Source organism: Lithobates pipiens, unplaced genomic scaffold (assembly GCF_037356315.1).
Source record: "Lithobates pipiens isolate NorthernLeopardFrog02 unplaced genomic scaffold, aLitPip1_a1.2 Scaffold_13, whole genome shotgun sequence".
Taxonomy (NCBI): Eukaryota; Metazoa; Chordata; class Amphibia; order Anura; family Ranidae; genus Lithobates; species Lithobates pipiens.
In genome coordinates, this window is record NW_027507718.1 from 480695673 (window position 1) to 480720941 (window position 25269).

The 25269-nt window shown below is 41.4% G+C and overlaps 1 protein-coding gene across 5 annotated transcripts in view; it reads left to right on the forward strand.

Annotated features, from left to right (window-relative positions):
* CTBP1 (C-terminal binding protein 1) overlaps positions 1–25269 on the forward strand; it is an 873727-nt gene that overhangs the window by 709641 nt on the left and 138817 nt on the right. For all 5 annotated transcript variants that reach the window (XM_077477948.1, XM_077477945.1, XM_077477949.1 and 2 more), the window contains one exon: positions 16515–16669. In XM_077477948.1, coding sequence (XP_077334074.1) covers positions 16515–16669 — 155 coding nt within the window. The remainder of the gene's footprint in view (positions 1–16514; positions 16670–25269) is intronic.

Genomic DNA, 25269 nt, shown 5'->3' on the forward strand with positions numbered 1-25269 from the left:
GCATTATTTAGAATAGTAACTTGGCAACAAGTGTCTCTGAAAATGACTTTAAAACGTTCACAATTATGAATGATATGGCAAAGCAGTTGACAGCAGAAACAACCGTATACAGCGACTCAATGTCTTCCTGAACTGGGGTTGCACTGTGGAAATTGTATATTGATAACAGATTAGTTTCCTCCAAATACCATCTGCAAAAACTTCCTTTTCAGTACTTGACCAGTGTAGAAAAGTTATAGCAAAAAAATGGTCCTCTGTTTAGTTACAGCTTGCAATATTTTTTTGAAATGGAAAGAAAAAATGCTGCACACGTGGCTTGAATCTTACATAGTTACATAGAAGATGAGGTTGAAAAAGACACAAGTCCAAGTCCACCCTATATGTGTGATTATATGTCAGCATTACATTGTATATCCCTGTATTTTGTGGTCATTCAGGTACTTATCTAATATTTTTTAACTATCGATGCTTCCCGCTGATGCCACCGCCTGTGGAAGGGACTTCCACATCCTTGCCGCTCTTACAGTAAAGAACCCTCTACGCCAGTGGTCATCAACCCTGTCCTCAGGGCCCACTAACAGGCCAGGTGTTATGTATTACCTTGGGGAGATGCAGACTAGAATACTGCAATCACTGAGCAGCAAATGATATTCCCTGTGATATATTTCAGTTATCTTGCAAACCTGGCCTGTTAGTGGGCCCTGAGGACAGGGTTGATGACCACTGCTCTACGCAGTTTTAAGGTTCTTCTAATTTTAGTGAGTGGCAACGTGTCTTATTATACTCTTCCGCAGAAACGTTTTATCCCTATTGTGGAGTCACCAGTACGGCATTTGTAAATTAAAATCATATCCCCTCTCAAGTGTCTTCTCCAGAGAGAACAAGTTCAGTGCTCTCAACCTTTCCTCATAACTAATGTCCTCCAGTCCCTTTTATTAGCTTTGTTGCCCTTCTCTGTACTCGTCTCCATTTCCAGTACATGCTTTCTGAAGACTGGTGCCCAGAACTGGACAGCGTAGTCCAGGTGAGGCAAGACCAGAATCTTGTATAGCGGGAGAATTATTGTTTTATCTCTGGAGTTAATCCCCTTTTTAATGCGTGCCAATATTCTGTTTGCTTTGTTAGCAGCAGCTTGGCATTGCATGACTTTGCTGAGCCTATCATCTACTAGGACCCCCAGGTCCTTTTCCATCCTTGATTCCCCCAGAGGTTCTCCCCCCAGTGAGTAGATTGCATTCATATTTTTGCCACCCAAATGCATTATTTAAGCTTTTTTTCCATATTAAACCTCATTTGCCATGTAGTTGCCCACCTCATTAATTTTGTTCAGATCATCTTGCAAGGTTTCCACATCCTGCAGAGAAGATATTGCCCTGCTTAGTTTAGTATTGTCCGCAAATAAAGAGATTGAACTGTTTACCCCATCCTCCAGGTCATTTATGAACAAATTAAATAGGATTGGTCAAAGCACAGAACCCCACTTTCCACCCCTGACCATTCCGACTACTACCCATTTATCACCACCCGCTGAGCTTGCACTTGTGGCCAGTTTTCAATCCATGTACTCACCCTATGGTCCATGCCAACGGACCTTAATTTGTACAGCAAACCTTTATGGGGAGCTGTGTCAAATGCTTTTGCAAAATGAAGATACGTCTACGGGCTTTCCTTTTATCTAGATGGCATCTCACCACCTCATAGAAGGTTAATAGATTGGTTTGACAAGAACGACTCTTCTTGAATCCATGCTGATTACTGCTAATGATACTGTTTTCATTACTAAGATCTTGTATATAGTCCCTCATCATCCCCTCCAAGAGCTTACATACTATTGATGTTAAGCCAACTGGTCTGTAATTCCTAGGGATGTATTTTGGTCTTTTTTTTAAAATATCGGTGCCACATTGTCTTTTCTCCAATCAGCTGGTACCATTCCAGTCAGACCGTCAGTATAAATTAGGAACAATGGTCTGGCAATTGACTGAGTTCCCTAAGGACCCTCGAGTGAAATCCATCTGGGCCCAGTGACTTATTGTTACGTTTTCCAAGTCTGTTTTTAATTTTTCCTCTGTTAGCCATGAGGGTGCATCCTGTGGTGTGTCATGAGGGTAAACACTGCAGTTTTGGTTACTAAAGCCCCCCGATTTCCTCGTGAAGACCGAGGAGAAGAATAAATTCAATACCTTGGCTATCTTCCCACCGTTATTAAACAGATGTCCTTCCTCATTCCTTATGGGGGTCAATATGGTCTGGCCTCCCTTTTTTACTGTTTATATATTTTAAGAATTTTTTGGGATTTTCTTTTGCTCTCCTCCACTATGTATCTTTCGTGTTGTATCTTAGCTGCGCTATTTTGCACCCTTTGCATTCTTTGTAAAGTCTGAATGCTGATCCCACAGTCTTGTATTTTTAAAGGTCTTCTCCTTTGCTTTTATATGCATTTTTACATTGGAGTGGAGCCATCCAGGACTTTTGTTTGCTCTTTTAAACTTATTTCCCAATGGGATGCACTGGCTAATGCCCTCATTTAATATGCTCTTAAAGCAAACTCATCACTCCTCCGTGTTCTTTGTTCCTAAGATTGTATCCCAATTTATATCATCTGCCAGGGTTGTAGTTTAGGGAAGTTCGCTCTTTTGAAATTCTGTGTCTTTGTATTCCCCTTATGTTTCCTATATGTGTGATATATACTGAAGCTAATTGACCCGTGAAAGCTGTTTCTTTAATTGCTCCTTATTTCCACATCCGCAATCGGGTCTATATTGGTAATCGGTAGGTCTAGTAACGCTTTGTTTCTAATTGGTGCATCTACTATCTGACCCATGAAATTGTCCTGCAAGACGTTTAGGAACTGGCGAGCCTTAGGCGAATGCCCGGTTCCTTCCTCCCAGTCTGTCTGGATAATTCAAATCTCCCATTATGAAGACTCTTCCTGTCCTTGCTGCCAATCTAAATTGTGATCAGAGGTCCGTCTCCCTCAGGTTAGGGGGCCTATAGCATACTCCCAATATTATTTTCCCCTTAGTTTCATCCCTTTGGAGCGTTACCCATAAGGATTCCACCTTCTCCCTACCTCCCTTAGTGATGTCATCTCTCACATTCACTTGTACATTATTCTTGACATACAGGCATATCCCTCCCCCTTTTTTGCCCTCTCTATCCCTGCGATAAAGGGAATACCTTTGAATGGTTGCCAGCCAAGCATGAGCGCTGTTGAACCAAGTCTTTGACATTCCCACAAAATTATAAATCCTCCAATCGTATCTCTCGTTCTCCCATCTTATCCGCCAGGCTCCTGGCATTGGTGAACGTGCCAGTAGTTTAGACAGGTCGCATACTGTCGTATTGGGTGTTCCGAGATTACAAATAGGACTTGTTACTATACTTCGGGTTTATGTGCTTTAGTCAACCTATGACTAATGCCCCCGATACTACCCTCTGGAATATGTTCCGCGCTGACTATCTCTACCTCTGCATCCCTGCATGCATGGTCTTTTAAAGTGAATGTAAACCCAATGTCATCCTTTCTAAACTAATACTATAGGGGTTACCTATAAGGATATACATGCCTCCTGCATGTATCCTTACCTGTCAAATGTCTCCCCTCTGTTATGAGAACCGAAAAACTGCAGATTCTGTGGGTGGATCTGTTGTCTGGAGCTTGGTGGGTGGAGTCGTGATATCAGACTCCCCGCCCACCTCTACACTCCCCTTTTCAACATGCATTTTCTCCTGTGTATTTCTTACACTGAAATTCTGCTATGATCACTAACATCCAGTGAAAAGACAGGAAAGTAACCACATGACTTCAGCATGCCAAATCATGCTGAGGTGTGGAACATCCAATCCTGGAAGAGCAGCAGTAGAAAGGAGTGGGAGGGAATTAAAAAATAATGCATGTCTCTTAGGCTAGTGCTCGAGATATGTAAATCACCTGTCACTCACAGCAAGGGGGGGGGGGGATTTGACAGTTTTTCTCTGTTTGTCAAGATTTATCTCACTGAACTATATATATATATATATATATATATATATATATATATATATATATATATATATATATATATATATATATATATATATATATATATATATATACACACATACACACATATATATATATTTAATATATTATTATATGACACCTGCCTTTACACACACATGCGTGAACTTTAATGGCATCCCAGTCTTAGTCCGTAGGGTTTCCATATTGAGTTGGCCCGCCCCCTTGGCAGCTACAGCTCTTCTGGGAAGGCTGTCCACAAGGTTTGAGTGTGTCTATGGGAATGTTTGACCATTTCTTTTCAGAACATTTTGGAGAATTTCATGCTCCCAACTTTGTGAGAACAGTTTGGGGATTGCCCTTTCCTGTTCCAACATGACTGCACACCAGTGCACAAAGCAAGATCCATAAAGATATGAATGAGCGAGTTTGGGGTGGAGGAACGTGACTGGCCTGCACAGAGTCCTGACCTCAACCCGATAGAACACCTTTTGGGTGAATTAGAGCGGATACTGCGAACCAGGCCTTCTCATCCAACATCGGTGCCTGACCTCACAAATGTGCTTCTGAATTTCTGGCCAAACATTCCCATAGACACACTCCTAAACCTTGTGGACAGCCTTCCCAGAAGTGTTGAAGCTGTTATAGCTGCAAAGGCTCGGCCAACTCAATATTGAACCCTACGGACTAAAGCCTCGTACACACACTTTGATTTTCAGACGACGGACCGTCTGATTTTTGTGGCATGCTAGTCTCATGTGGAAAGTGAAGAATTTTCGTTTGACAGAATACAACGTCAGAAGTGACGTAACGTGTTGAATAGTTTTGTATGTATTCTTTCATTTCAGCGCATGCGTAATCTTGCGCTTATGATTTTTTTCGGAAGAAAACCATACTAGTGAAAATCAGACGTTGAGTTCACATCTGACGAATTTTATAGTCTGCACCTCCAGCTTTTGTCTGAGGAAAAAGTGAAAAGTGCCTGTCGAAAGCACCGTAATAACGGTAAGATTTGCGGATGATCGGTTGTCGTAACACAATTGACGTTCGAAAATCAAAGCATATGTACGGGCCTTTAGACTGGGATGCCATTAAAGTTCATGTGCGTGTAAAGGAATGCACACAAACTATATTACCAAAAGTATTTGGATGTGTGTGTGTATGTATGTATATACAGTGGGGACTGAAAGTATTCAGACCCCCCTTAAATTTTTCACTCTTTGTTATATTGCAGCCATTTGCTACAATCATTTTTCAAGTTCATTTTTTTCCTCAATGTACACCCATCAACCCATATTGACAGAAAAACACAGAATTGTTGACATTTTTGCAGATGTATTAAAAGAGAAAAACTGAAATATCACATGGTCCTAAGTATTCAGACCCTTTGACACTCATATATTTAACTCTGGTGCTGTCCATTTCTTCTGAACATCCTTCAGATGGTTCTACACCTTCATTTGATTATACTGATTGGACGTGATTAGGAAAGCCACACATCTGTCTATATAAGACCTTACAGCTCACAGTGCATGTCAGAGCAAATGAGAATCATGAGGTCAAAGGAACTGCCTGAAGAGCTCAGACAGGATTGTGGCAAGGCAGAAGTCACAAAAAAAATGTCTGCTGCACTTAAGGTTCCTAAGAGCACAGTGGCCTCCATAATCCTTAAATGGAAGATGTTTGGGACGATCAGAACCCTTCCTAGAGCTGGCCGTCTGGCCAAGCTGAGCTATCGGGGGGGGGGGGGGGGGAAAGCCTTAGTGAGAGAGGTAAAGAAGAACCCAAAGATCGCTGTGGCTGAGCTCCAGAGATGCAGTCGGGAGATGGGAGAAAGTTGTAGAAAGTCAACCATCACTGCAGCTCTCCACCAGTCGGGGTTTTATGGCAGAGTGGTCCGAGCAAGCCTCTCCTCAGTGCAAGACACATGAAAGTCCGCATGGAGTTGCTAAAAAAAAAAAAAACTGAAGGACTCAAAGATGGTGAGAAATAAGATTCTCTGGTTTGATGAGACCAAGATAGAACTTTTTGGCCTTAATTCTAAGCGGTATGTGTGGAGAAAACCAGGCACTGCTCATCACCTACCCAATACAGTCCCAACAGTGAAGCATGGTGGTGGCAGCATCATGCTGTGGGGAGTTTTTCAGCTGCAGGGACAGGACGACTCGTTGCAATTCGAGGGAAAGATGAATGCGGCCAAGTACAGGGATATCCTGGACAAAAACCTCCGGAGTGCTCAGTACCTCAGACTGGGCTGAAGGTTTACCTTCCAACAAGACAATGACCCTAAGCACACACCTAAAATAAAGGAGTGGCTTCACAACAACTCTGTGACTGTTCTTGGATGGCCCAGCCAGAGCCCTGACTTAAACCCAATTGAGCATCTCTGGAGAGACCTAAAAATGGCCGTCCACCAACATTTACCATTCAACCTGACAGAACTGGAAAGGATCTACAAGGAGGAATGGCAGAGGATCCCCAAATCCAGGTGTGAAAACTTGTTGCATCTTTCCCAAAAAGACTCCTGGCTGTATTAGATCAAAAGGGGGCTTCTACTAAATACCGAGCAAAGGGTCTGAATACTTAGGATCATGGGATATTTCAGTTTTTCTTTTTTAATAGATCTGCAAAAATTTCAACAATTCTGTGTTTTTCTGTCAATACGTGGTGCTGTGTGTACATTAATGATGAAAAAAGTGAACTTAAATGATTTTAGCAAATGGCTGCAATATAACAAAGATAAAAAAATGTAAGGGGGTCTGAATGCTTTCTGTCACATATATATATATATATATATATATATATATATATATATATATATATATATATATATATATATATATATATATATATATATATATATATATATATATATATATATATACACACACAATTATTTATTTTAATTTTTTTAATTATTTTTCTCTTTTGTCCATAGTGAAATGATATAGGTAGTATTTTTAATACATTAGTGTGGCTTGTCTAGTGATTGTGTATCTTTTTTTAACAAAGGTGGAGTTTTTCCTGTTCAGCCTTGTCCCTTTTCAGCAGGGCCGGTATCTGCGTAGTGTGTTTTTTTTTTTTTTTCTGCTAACGCATGCCTTTTGTGGGCCCAGAAATCGGGCGCGTCTTGGCAGTGGGGAGGTCCGATTTCAGCGGGGCCATCTGAACACAATTCCCATGTGGACGGAGCACAATTTCTCTCTTATGTGGCTTCTCTTCCCTCCTCTCTCATTGTGATTACATGAAACATGAGAAGTTCAGCCAAGCCTATGCCTGTTGTGTTTGGATACGCTCCTGTTGTTTCTGGCCTAATCTCAGTCAACCTGTCTTTATTTTTCCATTTATTTTCTACCATTTTCCTGTTTTCCTTGCCTTCCCGATGAACTTGGCAATTTAAAATTGCAAATCTGTTTTCTCTTTTAACCCCCTGAGACGAGGCATGAGGATTATCCTGTGTTCCGTCACTGATTACTTTCTTGAAAAAAAATGTTCCTGCTTAACATTAAAGGGGCTTCCACCGCTAAAAATGTATTTTCTTGAATAAATGGCGAATGATGAGACTTATCTGTGCAGCATATATATTATTCCTGTATATGGGAATTACAGCTGAAATCCTGGCAGATATAGGATGCAAATTAACGTAAAATGATGAAGACAGTCTTCAGATATATTGGGATGATGGACATATGGCGGTATGCATTGATACCATACATACAGCCATTATCCTGACAAATATATGCAGCTCTGTGCTCATTAATACATCAGTTTTTTTTCAAAAAAAAAAAAAAAAAAATCAGTACCTCAATGTAACGTTGTATCATGTTTGATATTCTTCAGCCACTTCCTGTCTATATGCACTCCCTCCACGGAATTGCGGTGGTCTGACTCTGACAACAGTGGCCCATGCCCGTGCAGTTTATTCAAATGGCCCCTTGTACCCTCTAGAGGTGCATGTGTTCCTCTGTTATCACCCTGACACATTTGGGACATCATTGACCAATATCAGCCATCATAGGCCCATGTGACAGGGTGGCCATGAAGAAGCAGACTTGGAAGATGGGCACAGAGTGTTGTCACTGTATAACAGGAAGTGCCCAGACAAGGACAGACAGGATCAACAGGTCTGATTTTAGTACAGCTTTCAAAAGGTTTGAAAATGCACTAAAGCCCAACACCAGGAGTTACAAAGGAAACCTACCCTTGCAGTGGGCCCCCTCGTTGGAGTTAGATGCTTTTAACGCTAGTAGATGAAGAGGTGTTCTTACTTTCTCATTGCAGGACTCTCCACTGCTCTTGGCTATGGGGGTTCCCCTGTCGTCTCATGTACAATGCAGAGCTATTGGACTTGCATTATACGTGATGACATCGCTGTGTAACAGCTGGCTGGAGCATCTTAGAGTGGCGTCTTCTGGGAAGTGGTCGCAGTGACATAGGTAACCTAACAGAGTGAAGGGTAAGGAGAGTAAGGCAGCCCATACTGTATATTAGTGTTTTTTTTTTTTTGCAGGTTGAATGAAAAAAAAAAACTGACCCGAATCCTTCCTGCTGAGGTATTGTATTCTGATAGCAGGGAGACTTCCCCACCATTAGAATACACTGATCAGTGCTGCTGGCTACAACCAGCAGCCGCTGATTGATCAGGAAGAACCCAACAGGGTAGTTGTACAGAAGTCAGTTTGTAGATCGACTTCTGTACATCCAGACTGCCCATACATGGATTGAAATTCGGCAGGTCCCTGCTAAACTGGCTGAATTTATTTTCCACGGATGGCTGGCTTAAGCTCCACCAAAAAGGGGAAGTTCTGCTTGTTTTTTTTTGTTTTTGGGGGGGGGGGGGGAAGAAACGTGTACCTGTACCCCCCTTCCCCTGTTGTCTTCTGGGACACATTTGTAGTATTTGTAGCTACTGACTGGGGGGAACCTTATCCCTTTTAACCTCCCCTAGACCTAGCAAGGATTTAGTGATTGGCTATGGATCTACTTTAACGTGGAATTAAACTTCCACATTTTTTTTGTTTTTTATTTTTTAAATATGGGCTCCAGCAGCTTTTGGCCATGATGTTGCTAGTATGCATTTTATGCCACGCTTACCTGGCAAGCGATCTCTTCCAGCACTGCGCTGTCAGTGCTTCTGTTGTCCTTAGGTTCTGCCATCTTCTCTTGGTCTTCCTTCTGGATTCTGACTCTTTGGCCGCTTGGTTGGTTGACACCACTCCCACGCGGAACGATTTGTGGTAGAAGTAAGAGAAATGTCTGGCGTCACCAGTGACACACTTCCATCCCTAATAGTACAATAAAAACATAGATATTGCCCTTTGGGACTTTATATGCACAATTGGCTGCTAGACAAATATAATTTCTGCAGTAAAATATTGCATTTATAACACATAAAAGAGTAGCATAAACCAAGGCAAAGCTGATACAATGTTGCACATGGTTGAAGATTGCATTACATTTGAAATGCATTCTTACATGACATCTAGAACATCCGACGCGTTTCAGTAGATGTGACTCGCTCTTCAGGGGCAGATGCCTGTAGGATAAATCTGGAAATAAATGACCAAAAAGGTAATGTAACACATGAATAAATAAGGGAAATTGGTAAGAGGGTTCTTGCAGAGAAATAATAGACCCTATACTCACCAATTGACGAGTCCTAGATGCCTTTGGCTATGTTCACCGAGGATGGCAATAATGCTTGGGGAGGGAGCGGAGCCAACCAAAAACCTGACCAAGGAACAATGGGAAGTCGGACATGGCATGAGTAGAGATAATCTGTTCAGGTGTCAACTATAATATAGTATAGAATATGTATAACCTCAAACATTGCTAAATTGGCAAAATAATCCTAAAGTATATAATGGAATGCATGTATAAACCAACCTGTTGCGATGGTAGGACGGATAATAAGGCCAAGGAGGAATGTGTGCAAAACTGCAGATTTGTGAAAAGCGATGTCAGAAAAGGCAATCCCTAAAAGGGGAATTGTGAAAGTGTGAATTCTACTCTTGCTTGTGTGATCATTTCTGCAATAAATATTTTATTGTATTTATATTTGTCAATTTCATCTGCGAATTGTACATACCTCATATAAAGTCCCAAAGGGCGATACTTATGTTTTTATTTATGGTAGAAGAAACATCTTCTGTCATAAAGATACTAACCGCCAGCTCTTTTTTTTGTAATAGATTTAATTCTGCTTTGACGAGACCCTGTCATAAAAAAATAAATAAAAAATTGCCAGTCTAAACAGAAAAATCTGGTGTTTTTAAATGCTTGCGGTGTTTTTCCTTTCTATGAATTCACTCGCAATGTGCTTGCTGGAAAAATTGAATAGTTAGATCCGCTCGCAGTCTGCTGGGGCCAGACATCACTTGTAAAAAGCCGTCTCGGGGCTTTTGAATGCCTACACAAGAATGACTTTTTTTTACACTTAAATGAGAAGTGTGGGTTTCCCAAAATAAAAAAATAAAAAATTGCAATCGCCTAGGTGGACACAGCATCGATCCATTGTTGTATCTGTTTCTCGCCGCCTCTACACTGAGAACTGAGCGATCAAACATGGCTGATCGCTCAGTTTCCCCTCTGCTCTGAGCAGAGAGTGGTGACTGTCATGAGTTGTCTGCTCAGACTCTGGGATGACTGATGGAGCCCCTTGGATAAAACTGTAAATGTAAATATCCGCCATCTGAAAAAGGGCATTTACAAAAGAGGAAAATGGATATTTGTGCAAAGTGAAGCATCCACTGCCTCCCCCCCCCTCCAAAAAAAAACATGACCACACTCCGACTTGGGTTGCTCCAAAGGTGGAATTTGTTCTGTCTCTCACTGTTAAAATAAACCTACCATTAAAATTATAGACTGATCATTTCTTTGTCAGTGGGCAAACGTACAAAATCAGCAGGGGATCAAATACTTTTTCCCCTCACTGTATACACTCCTAGAATTCCACCTTTTGGAGCAACCCAAGTCAGAGTGTGGTCATGTTTTTTTTTTGGAAGGGGGGGAGGGAGGCAGTGGATGCTTCACTTTGCACAAATATCCACTTTCCCCTTTTGTAAATGCCCTTTTTCAGATGGCGGATATTTACATTTACAGTTTTATCTAAGGGGCTCCATCAGTCATCCCAGAGTCTGAGCAGACAACTCATGATGCTTGCTATGCAACAGCTGTGATAGTTTGGCAGCTTACAGGGTCACTTGGGGTATGTTGGCCTCTTCTTCCTCTTCTGTTTCCTCTACTTATAGTATCCATTGCTGGTACAGCACTGTTGAAGTATCTCATTGCATAGGAATGCGTTTGGGGGGCCAGTGCACACCAGAACGCAGTTGGTGCGATTATTCACAAAAGAGAGCATTCTGTGCACATTTCCCGCACTGCCTTTGTGACCTGCTACAGGTACCAATACATTAATAATGGCACCCCAAATGCATATGCAAAAACAGTGCGTTTGCAGGCACCAGTTCACATGGTACTATCTGATTTGGTGCAGTTTTTAAAAAAGTAATGCAGGCACTACTTTTGGTACATACCAATGCGATTTCAGCCTGTTCATTTGAATGGGCTGAAAATTGTACCCCACTGAATTGCACAGGAATGCGCATCGGCCCTAAAACAGGACTCCAGGCAAACCGTGAACCCAGTCACTAAAATCGCATACAGACGTAAAGTATAACTAAAGGAATTTTTTAGTTTTTTTTGTTTTGGATAGAGTGGAGAGGGATTAGAACATCTGTCAGTTTTTATTACTATCTGTGCCCCTGTTGAGATTCACCCTCTCTATTTGTCCTGTTTACCATTAAAAAATGAAAGTAAAAAAAATCCCACATTTTGGGTTGACCCCAGAAAAGTAATAGAGGGGAATCTTCCAATGGTATGCTAGTTTGGGGGATCCGGGGGTCTCGGCTCCCCAAGGAATTCCCTTTTAACCACTTGACTTCTGGAAGATTTACTCCATGACCAGGCCATTTTTTGTGTTACGGCACTGCATTACGTTTAACTGACAATTGTGTGGTCATGCAACGCTGTACACAAACTTGATGCCATTTTTTTCTCCATGTATAGAGATTTTCTTTTGGTGGCATTCGATCTCCACTTTATTTATTTTGCGCTATAAACAATAAGAAATAAAAATTTAAAAAAAGTAAAAAAATCCAATTTTTTTCATAATTTCATGCCAATATGTATTCTGCTACTTATTTTTGGTAAAAAAAAAAAAAAACCCCCAACGATAAGCATATATTGGCTTGCGCAAAAGTTACAGAATCTACAAACTATGGGATATATTTTTGGAATTTGTGTGATTTTACTAGTAATGGCGATGATCAGCGACTTATATCGGTGGACAAATCGGACACTGACACTTTTTTGGGAACCAGTGACAGTAATACAGTGATCAGTGCTAAAAATATGCACTGTACTAATGACACTTGCTAGGAAGGGGTTAAACATTGGGGTGATTAAAGGGTTAAATGTGTGCCTAGCTAGTGATGTGTACTGTGGGAGGTGCTTTTCCTGGCAGAAACACAGGAACCATGCCTCCCCTACTGACAGAAGGGCAGTTTGCCTTGTTTACATAGACTGTTGTTCTGCTTGAATACCAAAAGATCGGTTGTCGGCGGACATTGGGTATGGTGGACATCCAGCTGTGCTGTGCATAGTCACAGCTGGAGTGAGCTGCCGGTGGCATACACTTGCGCCTGATACCCACAAGTGTAGTATCGCGTGTGTGTGTATATGTATGTACGCACGCACGTATGTGTGTGTATATATATGTACATGTATATATGTGTGTGTGTGTATATATATGTGTATATATATATATATATATATATATATATATATATGTATGTGTGTGTGTGTATGTATATGTATATATATATATGTATAATATATATATGTGTATATATATATATATATATATATATATATATATATTAATATATATATATATATATATATATATATATTAATATATATATATATATATATATATTCTCTCTCCATGTATATATAAAACAATCCTTCGCACAGCGGCTGCCCTGTAGCCGTAAAACTGCTATAGGGCGGTTGTGAAGTGGTTAAAAGCAAACAATATTTTTAAAGCAGAGTTCCACCCAAAAGTGGAATTTCCACCGATTTGTCTCCTCTTCCCCTCTGGTGCCACAATTGGCACCTTTCGGGGGGGGGGGGTCAGGAAGGTATTCTGTTCCCACTTCCGGGAGTCTGGTCCGCTGCCCGTGACATCACTGGCTCCCCCCTCCTCCTCTCCCTGTCGCTGGGCCAGTGGGAGAGAGAAGCGGGGCCTTGCGCATGGGCAGTAGGGTTCCCGGAGTAAAGCCGTAAGGCTACACTGCTGAGTACCCTTACCCGCAATGGCGGTAGCACTTGACAGCTGATGGAAACATCAGCTGCAGTGCCAACATCGCTGGACTAGTATATGTAGCTGCTGGTTTTTAAATTTTTTTTGGGGGGGGGACACAGCTTTAAGTACTTTTAAAGGATATTCGTCAAGTCATTGGGTGTACTGAGAACTTCCATAGACAAGTTGGTTCAAATATCTGTCTGTTTTGATGATTGAAGACCATGGGCAGCACAGTGGCTAAGTGGTTAGCCCTTCAACCTAGCAGCACCAGAGTCATTGGTTTGAATCCCAACCACGACGCTACCTGCCTGTAGCTTGCATGTTCTCCCTGTGCCTGCATAGGTTTCCTCCCACACAGACATGCTGGTAGGCCAATGATGGTGAACCTTGGCACCCCAGATGTTTTGTAATTACATTTCCCAACACTGCAGAGTGCATGAGCATCATGGGTAATATAGTCACAAAATATCTGGGGTGCCGAGGTTCAGCATCACTGTGGTAGGCTAACTGGTTCCTGTCTAATTTGGCCCTAGCATATGTATGAATGTGAGTTGGGGACATTAGATTGTAAGCTCCTTGAGGGCAGGGACTGATGTGAATGTATAATATGTAAAGTGCTGCGTAATATTGATGGCGCTATAGAAGTACCTGTAATAAATTAAAATTCTGCAAGACTAGCCATACACATATACATTCTAATAGATTCCTTCATCCATGGTCCACGCTATCTGTGACTCCATGTAGTCACTCTTTGGCCAACCATATTCCATCTAGCACCTTCCATTTTTCAATTGAAGTTCGTTGTGCTGGGTGATGGGGCCACCATATCTTAATTTTCTTCTTTTTTTTTGTGCTTTCCTAAACAATATCCATTTTTTTTCTTTTGTTGTATTCGGGGATGCTGTTGCCACTAAAAAGATTAAAGTTTCTTCGCCTCTTGCAAGAAGGCGCCATCAGAAGCGATCAGTGACTCTGGTAAATAGAGCAGACGTGGGAAAATGGCTTGTAGCAACATCTTGTAGAGAAGTGTCATGAAATCAGAACATTAACTGAAAGGTTGGGAGAGAAGGGGAAAAGTTCATGGAATTGGCCGGAATTCAAAAAAAAAAAAAAAAAAGCGATGGGGCTGCGCCTGTGTTTTCTCCTGTGCGAGCTTGTTTCTGTTACATGTAACTGTACACTACGGCTCCACATCCGGAAACCAAATAACCTCAGCGGGCACTTTATCAAATCTTTTCCTGCAGCCAAACAATTCCTGATATCACCGGGACCCTGTTCATGCCTGTGAATTGAACGGGATGTGTTTTCAGTGCGATATTAAGTTGTGCATTTGTATGGGTGTTCTTTCGGTGTTGGTGCATTTTATACGTTTGTGTTTGGGGTTTTTTTTCTGTACATTTCCTTTTATATTTTTTAAAAAAATATTTAGAATGTATTAAATTACCAAAAAGTAGGTGTTTTTTTTTTTTTCGTTTATTTTTCTTTTCTTTTTTTCCTTTTTTTTTTTTTTTTTCATTAATATGTTGGTCTGTAAAAACTAGTTTTCTCAGTTTTGGGTGGTGGGGAAGAGTTCAAACCTCTTGGCAGGTTTTAATGCTGTCTGCATTTGAGAGTGTTGGTTCCGGTTGGAACTACAGCATGTTGGGTTTGGTAATAAAGTTGGATGAAAGTTTGTGTCGTTTGTATGTGGCTTCTTGCTTTTCTGTGTCTTAAAGTGGTTGTAAACCTCAGACATGAAATATGAACAAAGCATATCCCTCTTTAGCAGGGATATGCAATTAGCAGACCTCCAGCTGTTGCAGAACTACAAGTTCCATGAGGCATAGCAAGACTCTGACAGCCACAAGCATGACATCCAGAGGCAGAGGCATGATTGAACTTGTAGTTTTGCAACAGAGGTCCGCTAATTGCATATCCCTGCTCTATAGTTTGTACTGGTCTAGATCCAGAGGTACTTTCTGTCTGGGCTGCTTTGTTCCTCTGCTATCCCCATGAGTTACTGCTGAAAAGTTTTCCCTGAAACCAAAAGGAAAAAGGTGAGAATAACAGCCTGTGATTGGAAGCCTCAGCTCTGTTCTTGTGTGCTTTGTAAAGGGGGTTTGTCCCTTCCCTTCAATCAGCTCTCTGAGCTCCCCTCCCTGAGCTCTGCAGTGTGTAACTTCAGCTCTCCGCCCCCTTTGTTTTTTCTGACCGCTCAGGCAAGATTTGAACTTTGAAAACTGTAGATAAACAAATACAAATTACGTAGGAAGATTTTTTATTTTTTTTTCTCTATCATTTGAGGTCAGTTACTTCACATATATTCGGCCTTGGGATCGTGCCTGGGGTCCGGTGCGTGCCTATTCACTGGTTCAGGTGCGATTCAGGTCAGAATTGTTGCCTGAATTCGCACCTGAACTAGACCCAAACATGCACAGGACCCTTTTTTTACTCTTCTCCACGGCCGCCCCAGACATGTGGGAACCGGCTTCATTGAGAGCTGGTCACACTCGCCCGTCATGTCAATTGGATGCGGGAAAACCCGCTTCCAATTTGCATATATGTGAACCCAGTCTAAAGCCCCATACACACTATAAGATTTTTGTCTTCAGATTTACCAAAACCATGTAGTGCAAGGGCCTGCCCGATTGCATACACATTGAAACGCCTATGGTTTGACCTCATATTATATGGTTTTGGTAAATCTGAAGGAAAAAATCTGCAGAAAATCTGATAGTGTGTATGGGGCTTAAGGGTTTTCAGCCACTTTAAGTTTGCCATAGATGAATCTTCTGTATTCCTCTATCCACACTTTTGGGGTCGATAGAGGAATCCTCCCCGCTGTGCTATTGTGTTCTGACAGCGGGGACCTTTCCTCTGTTGGAATTCAGTGACCTGCGCTGCAGCTGATTGGCGGCAGAGCTGATTGAAGGAATATATTTTTTATTTTTTTTAACATTTCCGTTCAGCAGGGACTGGCTGAACTTCGATCCATCTATGGTCGTTCTCAGTAAAGAGAAGTTGTTCTAATGATCAGCTTTCCTCAAAGCTTGCTTTGTTGCATTTTTTATGGCTGTAATAGCGCTCTGATTTATGTGGCTCTTCTGAGATTTTTTAAAATCTTTTTTCCCAATGTAATTACCTATATTTTTCTTGTTTCCCTAGGCATTCGACCTCCCATTATGAATGGGCCAATGCATCCGCGGCCCCTCGTGGCCCTGCTAGATGGCAGGGATTGTACGGTAGAGATGCCCATTCTTAAGGATGTAGCCACGGTGGCGTTCTGTGATGCCCAGTCCACTCAAGAAATCCACGAGAAGGTAATTCAGCCCCTGCTTTCAGTATGGTTTTTGAGAAGGAATTCAGTAAAAGTGACCTGTCGGGATAGGAATACAAAAGTTGTCATTGCTAACTCGCTCAATGCATGTTCCAGGGCTGTTATCTTTCACTACCTGGCATGGGCATAATAGGTGTCAGGACAATGCTTGTTCCAGGGTAGGGACTCTGCAAATGGTGAAGCAAATGTAACTTTGATAGTCCTGGAACTAGCACCTTCACAAGCCCTTAGAGCAGGCATTCTCGACCAGGGTTCTATGGAGCTCTAGGGTTCCTCCAAAGGCTGATAGGTGTTCCTCAAGCTGTTTGTCCTTCTGTTTTGAAGGTGCCTGTATAGTTCCAGGACCAACACCCAGCATAATACCAATTATAATTTTAGCTGTTTGTAAGGGAGGCATTCTCCCAATTTAACCACTTGGCTACCGGGCACGTGTACCTCTTCAGTGCCTCGCCAGTTTTCAGCTTTCAGCCCTGTCACACTTGGGCCTAATGTACACGGAATGCTGAGGCAACCTCTTCCGAACAATTTTTTTGACAGCTTGAAACCGGCGTTTAAAAACGCCAGTTTAGCCGCATTTAGAAGCCTTTGTGTCCTAGGAGCGTTTATTTAACCTCCCTGGTGGTATGATCATTTCAGATTTTAGGTGCTGAAGGCGGTACCATTATTTTGCATGGAAATTTGGCATTTTATATTGTAGGCCTGTAATTCTTAGGAATAATTCACTTAAATCTATCCAAACAAGAGTCTAATAGACATCCCGGGTATGATAAAATTTGAAATTTGAAATATGAAATCATAAATTTTTATATATATATATATATATATATATATATATATATATATATATATATATATATATATATATATATATATATATATATATATATATATATATATATATAATGTGTGTGTGTGTGTGTGTATATATGTATATAGAGAGAGAGATAATAAAATAACTATAAATAATAATAAAAATTATTCAATAATGTAATCAAATCAAAAACACTGAAATGTGCTGAGTTGCAGAATTGTCACTGTCGTTACTTTTAGTGTTTGATGACGATCGCTCAATTCTGCGAGTGATTCTAATTTATTATCGCTGTTTTCTAGCTGGTCTATAACCACTTTTTTATGTAAACGGACATTTTTTGGTTGCTATGGACAATCTCCAGTTTCCTGGCATAAAGAATAGTATTTATAATATAAAACTGTATACAGGACACTGGACAAACCACTAGGGACAAAGGGGATGTGTAATTATTTGATACAGTATACTGTGATCTTACAGATTACAGTACTGTGTATTTTGCTTTTTGAATTTGGCGCCAAACTCTGTCCCCATGCGTCGCAGCGCTCGCAGGGCGCGGAGCTCGGCACTGTGACAGATCGAGCGGAGGAAGGCTCGCAGATCACAGCGGGGGGACAACGCTGGATCCAGGGGACAAGGTAAGTAACCCCCTCCATGGATCCAGCGATGCAGTCCCGAGTCTAGCTCGGGAATACCGCTTATGGTATTTAAATCTTACTCCGAGCCAGACTCGGGAATACCGCCGGGGAGGTTACGATGACATCATAAGACCCTCCCAAAGCACAAAAACCTGTATTTAACTATTTCAGCCATTCTGAGACACCAGAGTGAGTAGCAGCAGTGTACTTGTATCTACCTCAATTTCGGTGCTTTTGCTATGGATCCCACAATAAGCATATGTAAGGCAATTGAAGCCATATATTACATTTCATGGAACTATGTTTGATCAAGTCGGGGGTGAAGCTCAGTGGTGGGGTCATCTGGTTCAAATCTAACAATATATAGGTCAAATTCCAATTCTACTTTGGCTAACAGCAAAGCTAGCGGTGTATTAGATTGGTTCATGGGCTCATTAGGGGTATATAAATGGTCTATGAAGCATTGCAAGCAATTACAATTTTTTTTTATATTTTTTATAGTGTTTTTTTTCTTTATTTATTATCACTTTTAGGTTCTGTAATGTAAAAAAAAATAGGGCACCTTTTAAAAACGCTTCTAAACGAAAACACAGCTAAATGTTGGTACCGCGTTTAGACATATTTGGCGTCTGAAATGTCGGAAACTTCAGCATCTGAACTCATTTTTTTGCGTTCAAAGAAAAGCCTTTTAAACGCAACTGCCTAAAAACGACGTTAAACGAAGCTGTGTACATGTACACATAAGATAACATTGGATGAGTTCAGGGGCAGCTGAAAAAAAGCATCCAACTGCCTCTGAACGTCTGTTTACCATTAGCAGTGTACATGAAGCCTTAGCTTTAGGCCTCATGTACACTGCTGCTGGTAAACGGACATTTATGCCGGCCATACACGGTTCGAATTTCGAAAGAATTTTCTTTCAAAAATCGTATCTAAGAATTTTCGTATGAATTTCGCACCATTAGTGGGCTGCAGCAACAGCCGATTTTCGTGTGGAAATAAAATTTGAGGAATCGGACATGTTGGAAATTGTTGGAAAAACGAACGATTTTCTAATCCATGATGGGAGAATCGTGCGAGAAATGTAATAAGAAAAGAAAATTTACGGAGAGAAAAGAAGATTCCCGCCCAAGAAACATCTTTTCTGTAGCAACATGAGGTGAAATTGAAGGCTTGGTCGGCCGAATTTCGAAAATCAATGGTGGCATCATCGGATCACAAAAAAAAACGAATTTTCTGATTTTGAAAAGAAAATTCGTTCGAAATTCGACCATGTATGGCCTGCATTAGGAGCAGTTGGGTATTTTTTTCAGTTGCTCCTGAACTCTCCTCTGTCATCAGTACATGTACACAGGGCCATTTATAGTCATTTCTAGGCAGTTGCGTTTTAGAAGCTTTTTTTGGAACCCAAAAATATGCGTTCAAAAGCTGTGTTTAGAGGCATTTCAAACATGGCTACCTGTGTTTAGGCGTGTTTTCGTCTAGTAGCGTTTTTGAAGGGAAGCATTTTATTACTTTTGAGCCTGGGAAATGCTAAAAACACACCAAAAACTCCATCATCTCTACCTGCAAGCTTGATATACCATGTGACATTCCCCTCATCAGCCAATTGTGCTGTACAATACACAACTTACTTGACGCTGACTTTGAATAGGATTTTCGCACATTGAGAATTTGTGAACTAAATGGGGTCTAACCTTTTCCATGAGAACGTCAAAGGTGGCAATTGACATGCGTGTAAAATTAAAAAATTTCTCTGGGTAATTACGCAGCTGAACATATTAGAAAAGTATCCTGTAGACATGCGTTGAGCCATCAATGGATGTGTCCAGTAGCGATGAACTCTGGTTCTCTCACGGCATTTTCTACGTCTTTGGAGTCTCAGCAAAAGCAACATCAGGAGCATTTCCTCACACATTTCCTCACACATGCTCATCATCGGATCCATATTAACAAACCAACCAAAAAATAACAGCTAGCTACAAGCACGCTGCTTTCTTAGCTGCTACTCACACTGTTCTCTCACAGAATAGCTGAAATGGTTAATAAAAACTTGTTTTTGTGCTTTCTAATCATTTGGAAGGGTCTCTTGAGGTTATCTTTAGTAAACGCTTCTGAACGCAAACATGGCTAAATGCGGCTTGTAAACGCTGCTAAACGCACGTTTTTAAATGTGGATTACTAGCTGTCATGATGCAGCGTTCAGGAGAGGTTGAGAAATGTCCCGTTTTACATGAAGCCTTAGAATGACAATTGAGCGGTCATGGAAAACTTTTTTTTTGCTAAATAACCACTTCAGGGCCGATGTACATCCCTGCTTTGGGGACGGATATCGTTGTTATGGCCCCATGTTCGCCCGGTGGTCCGGTACAAGATAAGTGGTCTCGCTGTGAGATCACTTTTATCTATGGCGGGAGAAGGGCCCACCCTCCTGCCGCGATCTGGTGCCCTCCGCCGCTTTCCGGAGCCATCAGCAGTGGCGGTCGCGTCTTTCCCCTGAGCTGACATGGAGACGAGTGAAAGGAAGATGGCCCCCACCCCTGTCTCCAAGACACTGCAGGGCGGAAGCGAAGTCAAAACTTCTGTCCATAGCTCCTAAAGAGCCATTTTTTTTTTAATTGCATTTTAGTGTAAATATGAGATCTGGGGTCTTTTTGACCCCATATCTCATTTAAGAGGTCCTATCAGGTTTTTTTTCTATTACAAGGGATGTTTACATTCCTTGTAATGGGTATAAAAGTGACAGATTTTTTTTTTAAATTGTGTAAAAATAAGACGTGAAAGGTAAAATGAGGGAAAAAATTTTTTTTAAACGCGCCCCGTTCCTCCGAGCTCCTGTGCAGAAGCGAACGCATACGTGAGTAGCACCAGCATATGAAAACATTGTTCAAACCACACGTTTGGTATCGCCACGATTGGTAGAGTGAGAGCAATAATTCTAGCCCTAGACCTGTAATGCAAAATATGCAACCGGTAGAGTTTTTTTTACATGTCGCCTATGGAGATTTTTAAGGGTAAAAGTTTGTCGCCATTCCACGAGCGGGAGCAATTTTGAAGCGGGACATGTTGGGTATCAATTTACTCAGCATAATATTATCTTTCACAATATAAAAAGAAAATTGGGCTAACTTTACTGTTGTCTTTTCAATTAAAAAAATAAGTGTATTTTTTTGTTTTTTTTATGTTTTTTTAAAAGTGTTTCAACAACCGCCATTTTATTCTCTAGGATGTTAGAAAAAAATGGATATTATTTGGGGGTTCTAAGTAATTTTCTAACAAAAAAAACTTGTAAACACCTCATCTAAAAAGAGGCCCGGTCTTAAAGTGGATAAATGAAAAAAGACAAATTTGAAGTTCATAGTTCAAGTTCAAGTTTCATAGTTTGTTAAATATATTGCAAACAGGTCCTTTTTCTCCTGCACTGGTGGACGGCACTGGTGGCCACTGGTGGGCGACACTGTTAATCAGGACACTGAGTATCTGTGTAGATGTCCCTTTTACACAAGCAGATTATCAGCTCCCCTCTCTTCACACTGTCAATATGAGGAAAGGCTTGCTGATAACCGGCTCCTGTTTACAATGTGATCCTCTGTGATTAGACACAGCTGGTCATGTGGTAAAAAGCCTTTGACTGGAACTTTAGCTTAATCTGTGTTTGGCCGTCTCTGGGCGACACATTGATTGGAGCGCGCTGCAGTGGGCGTGATCATAGGACAACGTCTTATGGTGCCCTCCCAGAACTGGACGACTGTGCCGTAGCTTTCATCGTGTTGAAGAGGGAATTTAGTCATTTTCTTTCCTTCTACCTTGTGGTGAAAGGAGAAAAAATTGCATAATCTATGGACTGCTTAAAGTTTCACTAAACTTACATCATAAACTATAAGTAAATGCTGTATCACATGCCGTTTATACTTGATTGTAAAAAAACCTGTTTGATTCTGCTGCTCTGGTGGCAACTCTGCACATGCTCAGTTTTCAGCGAGTTTTTGTGCTGAGCATTTCCTCTCACATCTGAGCAGCCCATGTGACACATGTGGGTGTATACACAATGGTAAATGACAGCCCACTCCCTCCCTCCCTCCTCCATCCACTAACCAGCTAAACACAATGGGGGTGGGACATTACATGTAGGTTAATGGAGGCTTCATCTCCCTCTTTTTCTAATGCCCGGTACACATAATCTGATTATCAGACGAATGATCATCTGTCTTTTTTTTTGTTTTGTTTTTTTTGTGTTTTTTTTTTTGCATGCTAATCTCACGTGGAATCTGAGTTTACTAAAGTCGTGAAAATTCCTGTACGACAGAATAAAAATTCGGAAGTGATGTCATGTGTTGTAATGCATTTTTATTGCATTTTCAAACGACAGTCGTACTGCTTAAACGAAAATCTGGCATTGTACGAAAAAAAATTCTGTGCATGCCTGATAGAATAATATCGGATGAACTGTCCTGATCGGCTCTCGAATGCTCTGTATTAACGACCCGATTATCGTACGATCGATTCGAATGTGGCATTTTTCATACGATTTTCGGATCGTTTTGGAACAGGGCTTAAGACACAGGTTGGAGACTGGCAGAAATCATGTAGCCAAAAATAATAAAGATTTAATTATTTGTATAACTATTTAAAACAGTTTATTAATAGTTATTTTATTTTTCATACACTGCTGTTTTTTTTTTTTTGTTTATTTTTTTGTTTGTGTGTGCTTTTTTTTTTTTTTTTTTTTTTTTTTTATATGTGACCAGCAGAAAAGAACTAGAAGCTCCTCCTGCTTATGTTTCCCTGCAGACAGGCTGGGAAAGAGCTGGGTTATGTGACAGCTGTATATTGATTAGGAAAACGCTACAGAGGTGTGTTTATTTTAATTTAAAAAAAAAAATGACAGTGCCATCATCCATATACAAAAATAGAAGGGACAATATAAATTAAGCAGTGCATGTTTAGCATCGCTTTAGGTATACATTTACATGGGCACCCAGGGGTGCATCGTTTACCGAGTTCAAAGGTGGCTACAACCCGCATACAACCCGTCAATTACCTGTGGTCAGTTTGTGCGCAGCCATAGATGAATACATATAGGGGAAACTGCTCTGCCCCAAAAATCTATTGTTCTGCTTGGATTGACCTGCTTCAAGGACCATTACACTGGTGGTGCCATTGGGCACCTTTTGAATATAATTGGAATCTTGATGCTGAGTCTTGAAGTGCTTCAGAAAATGTACTTGAACTTGCTCACTTGTGAAAGCAGTTTGGGATACTAACACTTGTGTATCTGGGTGTCTTTTTATATCTGCCTGGGGCTCGCCTTTAATATTTTAAGTTGCTGATTTGTAACAAATGTACAAATCAGGATTTTTGACTTTTTCCTGACTTTCCCCCTCTGCCTACTTGTTCCTGGTCAGTGATTTAAATTATTGAAGGCGGAGGGTCTGTCGACTGTCAGCTGTCATTCTCAGGATGTCAGCAGATGCAGCTCCTTGTATTTTGCTCCTAAGGCCCCTTGCGTATGGGGCTGTGTAGCTGCAGTGCTCCCCTCCCAGCGTTTAGGCCTGGTTCACACCTTTGCATTTTTTTAGCACGTTTTCAGTTTTGCGGAAACACAATACAGTCCATTTAACATGGTTTCCTATGCGTCATGTTGACATCTGTGCATTGTATGGAAAGGGCCAGGGACCTTTTTCAGATTTTTGGTTCCATAGACTTCAAAGGATCAAAAGCGTGTATTGAAAAATGCACCCGGAATATGCAAACTGCAACCTGCATAGGTGTAAACCAGGCCTTACTGCACCCATGAGAGACAGTTGCAGCATTCAGCACCATTGCAGGCAGCCTGTCAGTCTATAGCAGGCTGTACCTAGTGGACCTGGGGTTTAGGGCCCTGTGCATTACGAGATGAAGGTCCTGGGACACGGGTCCTCTGACTTGGACGGGGGCTGGGAGGAACATGCTGCAGCTAGACAGCCCCATGTGCATGGGCCCTAATGCATTCCCTTTTTTTTCTGCATTGGTAGAAGATACAAACTGCATGCAGATAGCACCTCATTCGGGATCCAACCCGAGAGCCCCGTACATCCAGACAAAACCGCCAACCGACACGTCTTGAAATGAGCAAGGACACTTCTTGGTCTGAACGTGAATGCTACCTGCTGTTTTCGCATCTGACTGGGCCCTGCTCCAGCTCATTACATGCTGGAATACCATGTTGCTCAGACCTTGGCCAAAACTCAGCGTTGCGGGCCTCCGGTTAAAGGGGGCCCGTTAATTTGCAAGGAGCATGGCCCGCCTAGAGGTGCTGATTTGGCAAAATGTCTAAGGCTCTGGCTGCTGTGAGAGCATGTAAGTATAATTGCATTGATTCCTCTCTCGCGCTCTCTCCCTCTTGTCATTCCGATTTCTCCGCGTTCCTTAAGCCCAGCGTGAAAGCAGGACCGAATGAATGTCAGCGGGCAGCAAGATGACAAAGAAACATATCCTGCCGCAAAGAAACGTTTGTCCGGGGCTGTGTAGGAATACGACCAGCACTAATTAAAAAGAACGAGGGCAGTTTTTAAGGCCTCGGAATGGAGTATTCTTTAGTAAGCTGCGGAATATAACAAAACCTAGAATTCCGCTGTATACAAGGGGGGGAAAAATGTACCGCCGAAATGAAAGCTATCCATCGCGTGTGACTGCGCCTTTTGTTTATAGCCTTAATTAACCGCTTGTTTGAATAAGGCTTCTTATTGTGGCTGGGAAATGGACTGCTGGGTTTAATTTCCGGCTCCACCCGACTCTGCTTGGCACATTTGTTCCATCTACGCGGGCAGTCAGTGATTTATGTCAGGGATCAGAATTGGCTGGGAGGCCATTGTCTCTAGTAATGGTGAAATGCAGAATTCCATTGTGTTGGCTGGAAAGGAGAATGAAATTCTATCCAGCGCTTCTTCGGAGGATTTGTGTCAGAAAAACTAGACACTTTCTGCAGAAATTATTAGAAGTAAAGATCTGCTTTATATTCTGGGTAATGGAGAGCTGGGATTTATTTCTACTATGTTGGTTTGTAGATCGCTTTCCCTACAAGAATGGAGAGTGCTGAGGGGAAAGAGTCCAAATGAGTTCATCACCCCTCCATATCCTCACTTTAGTCTTTGGTTT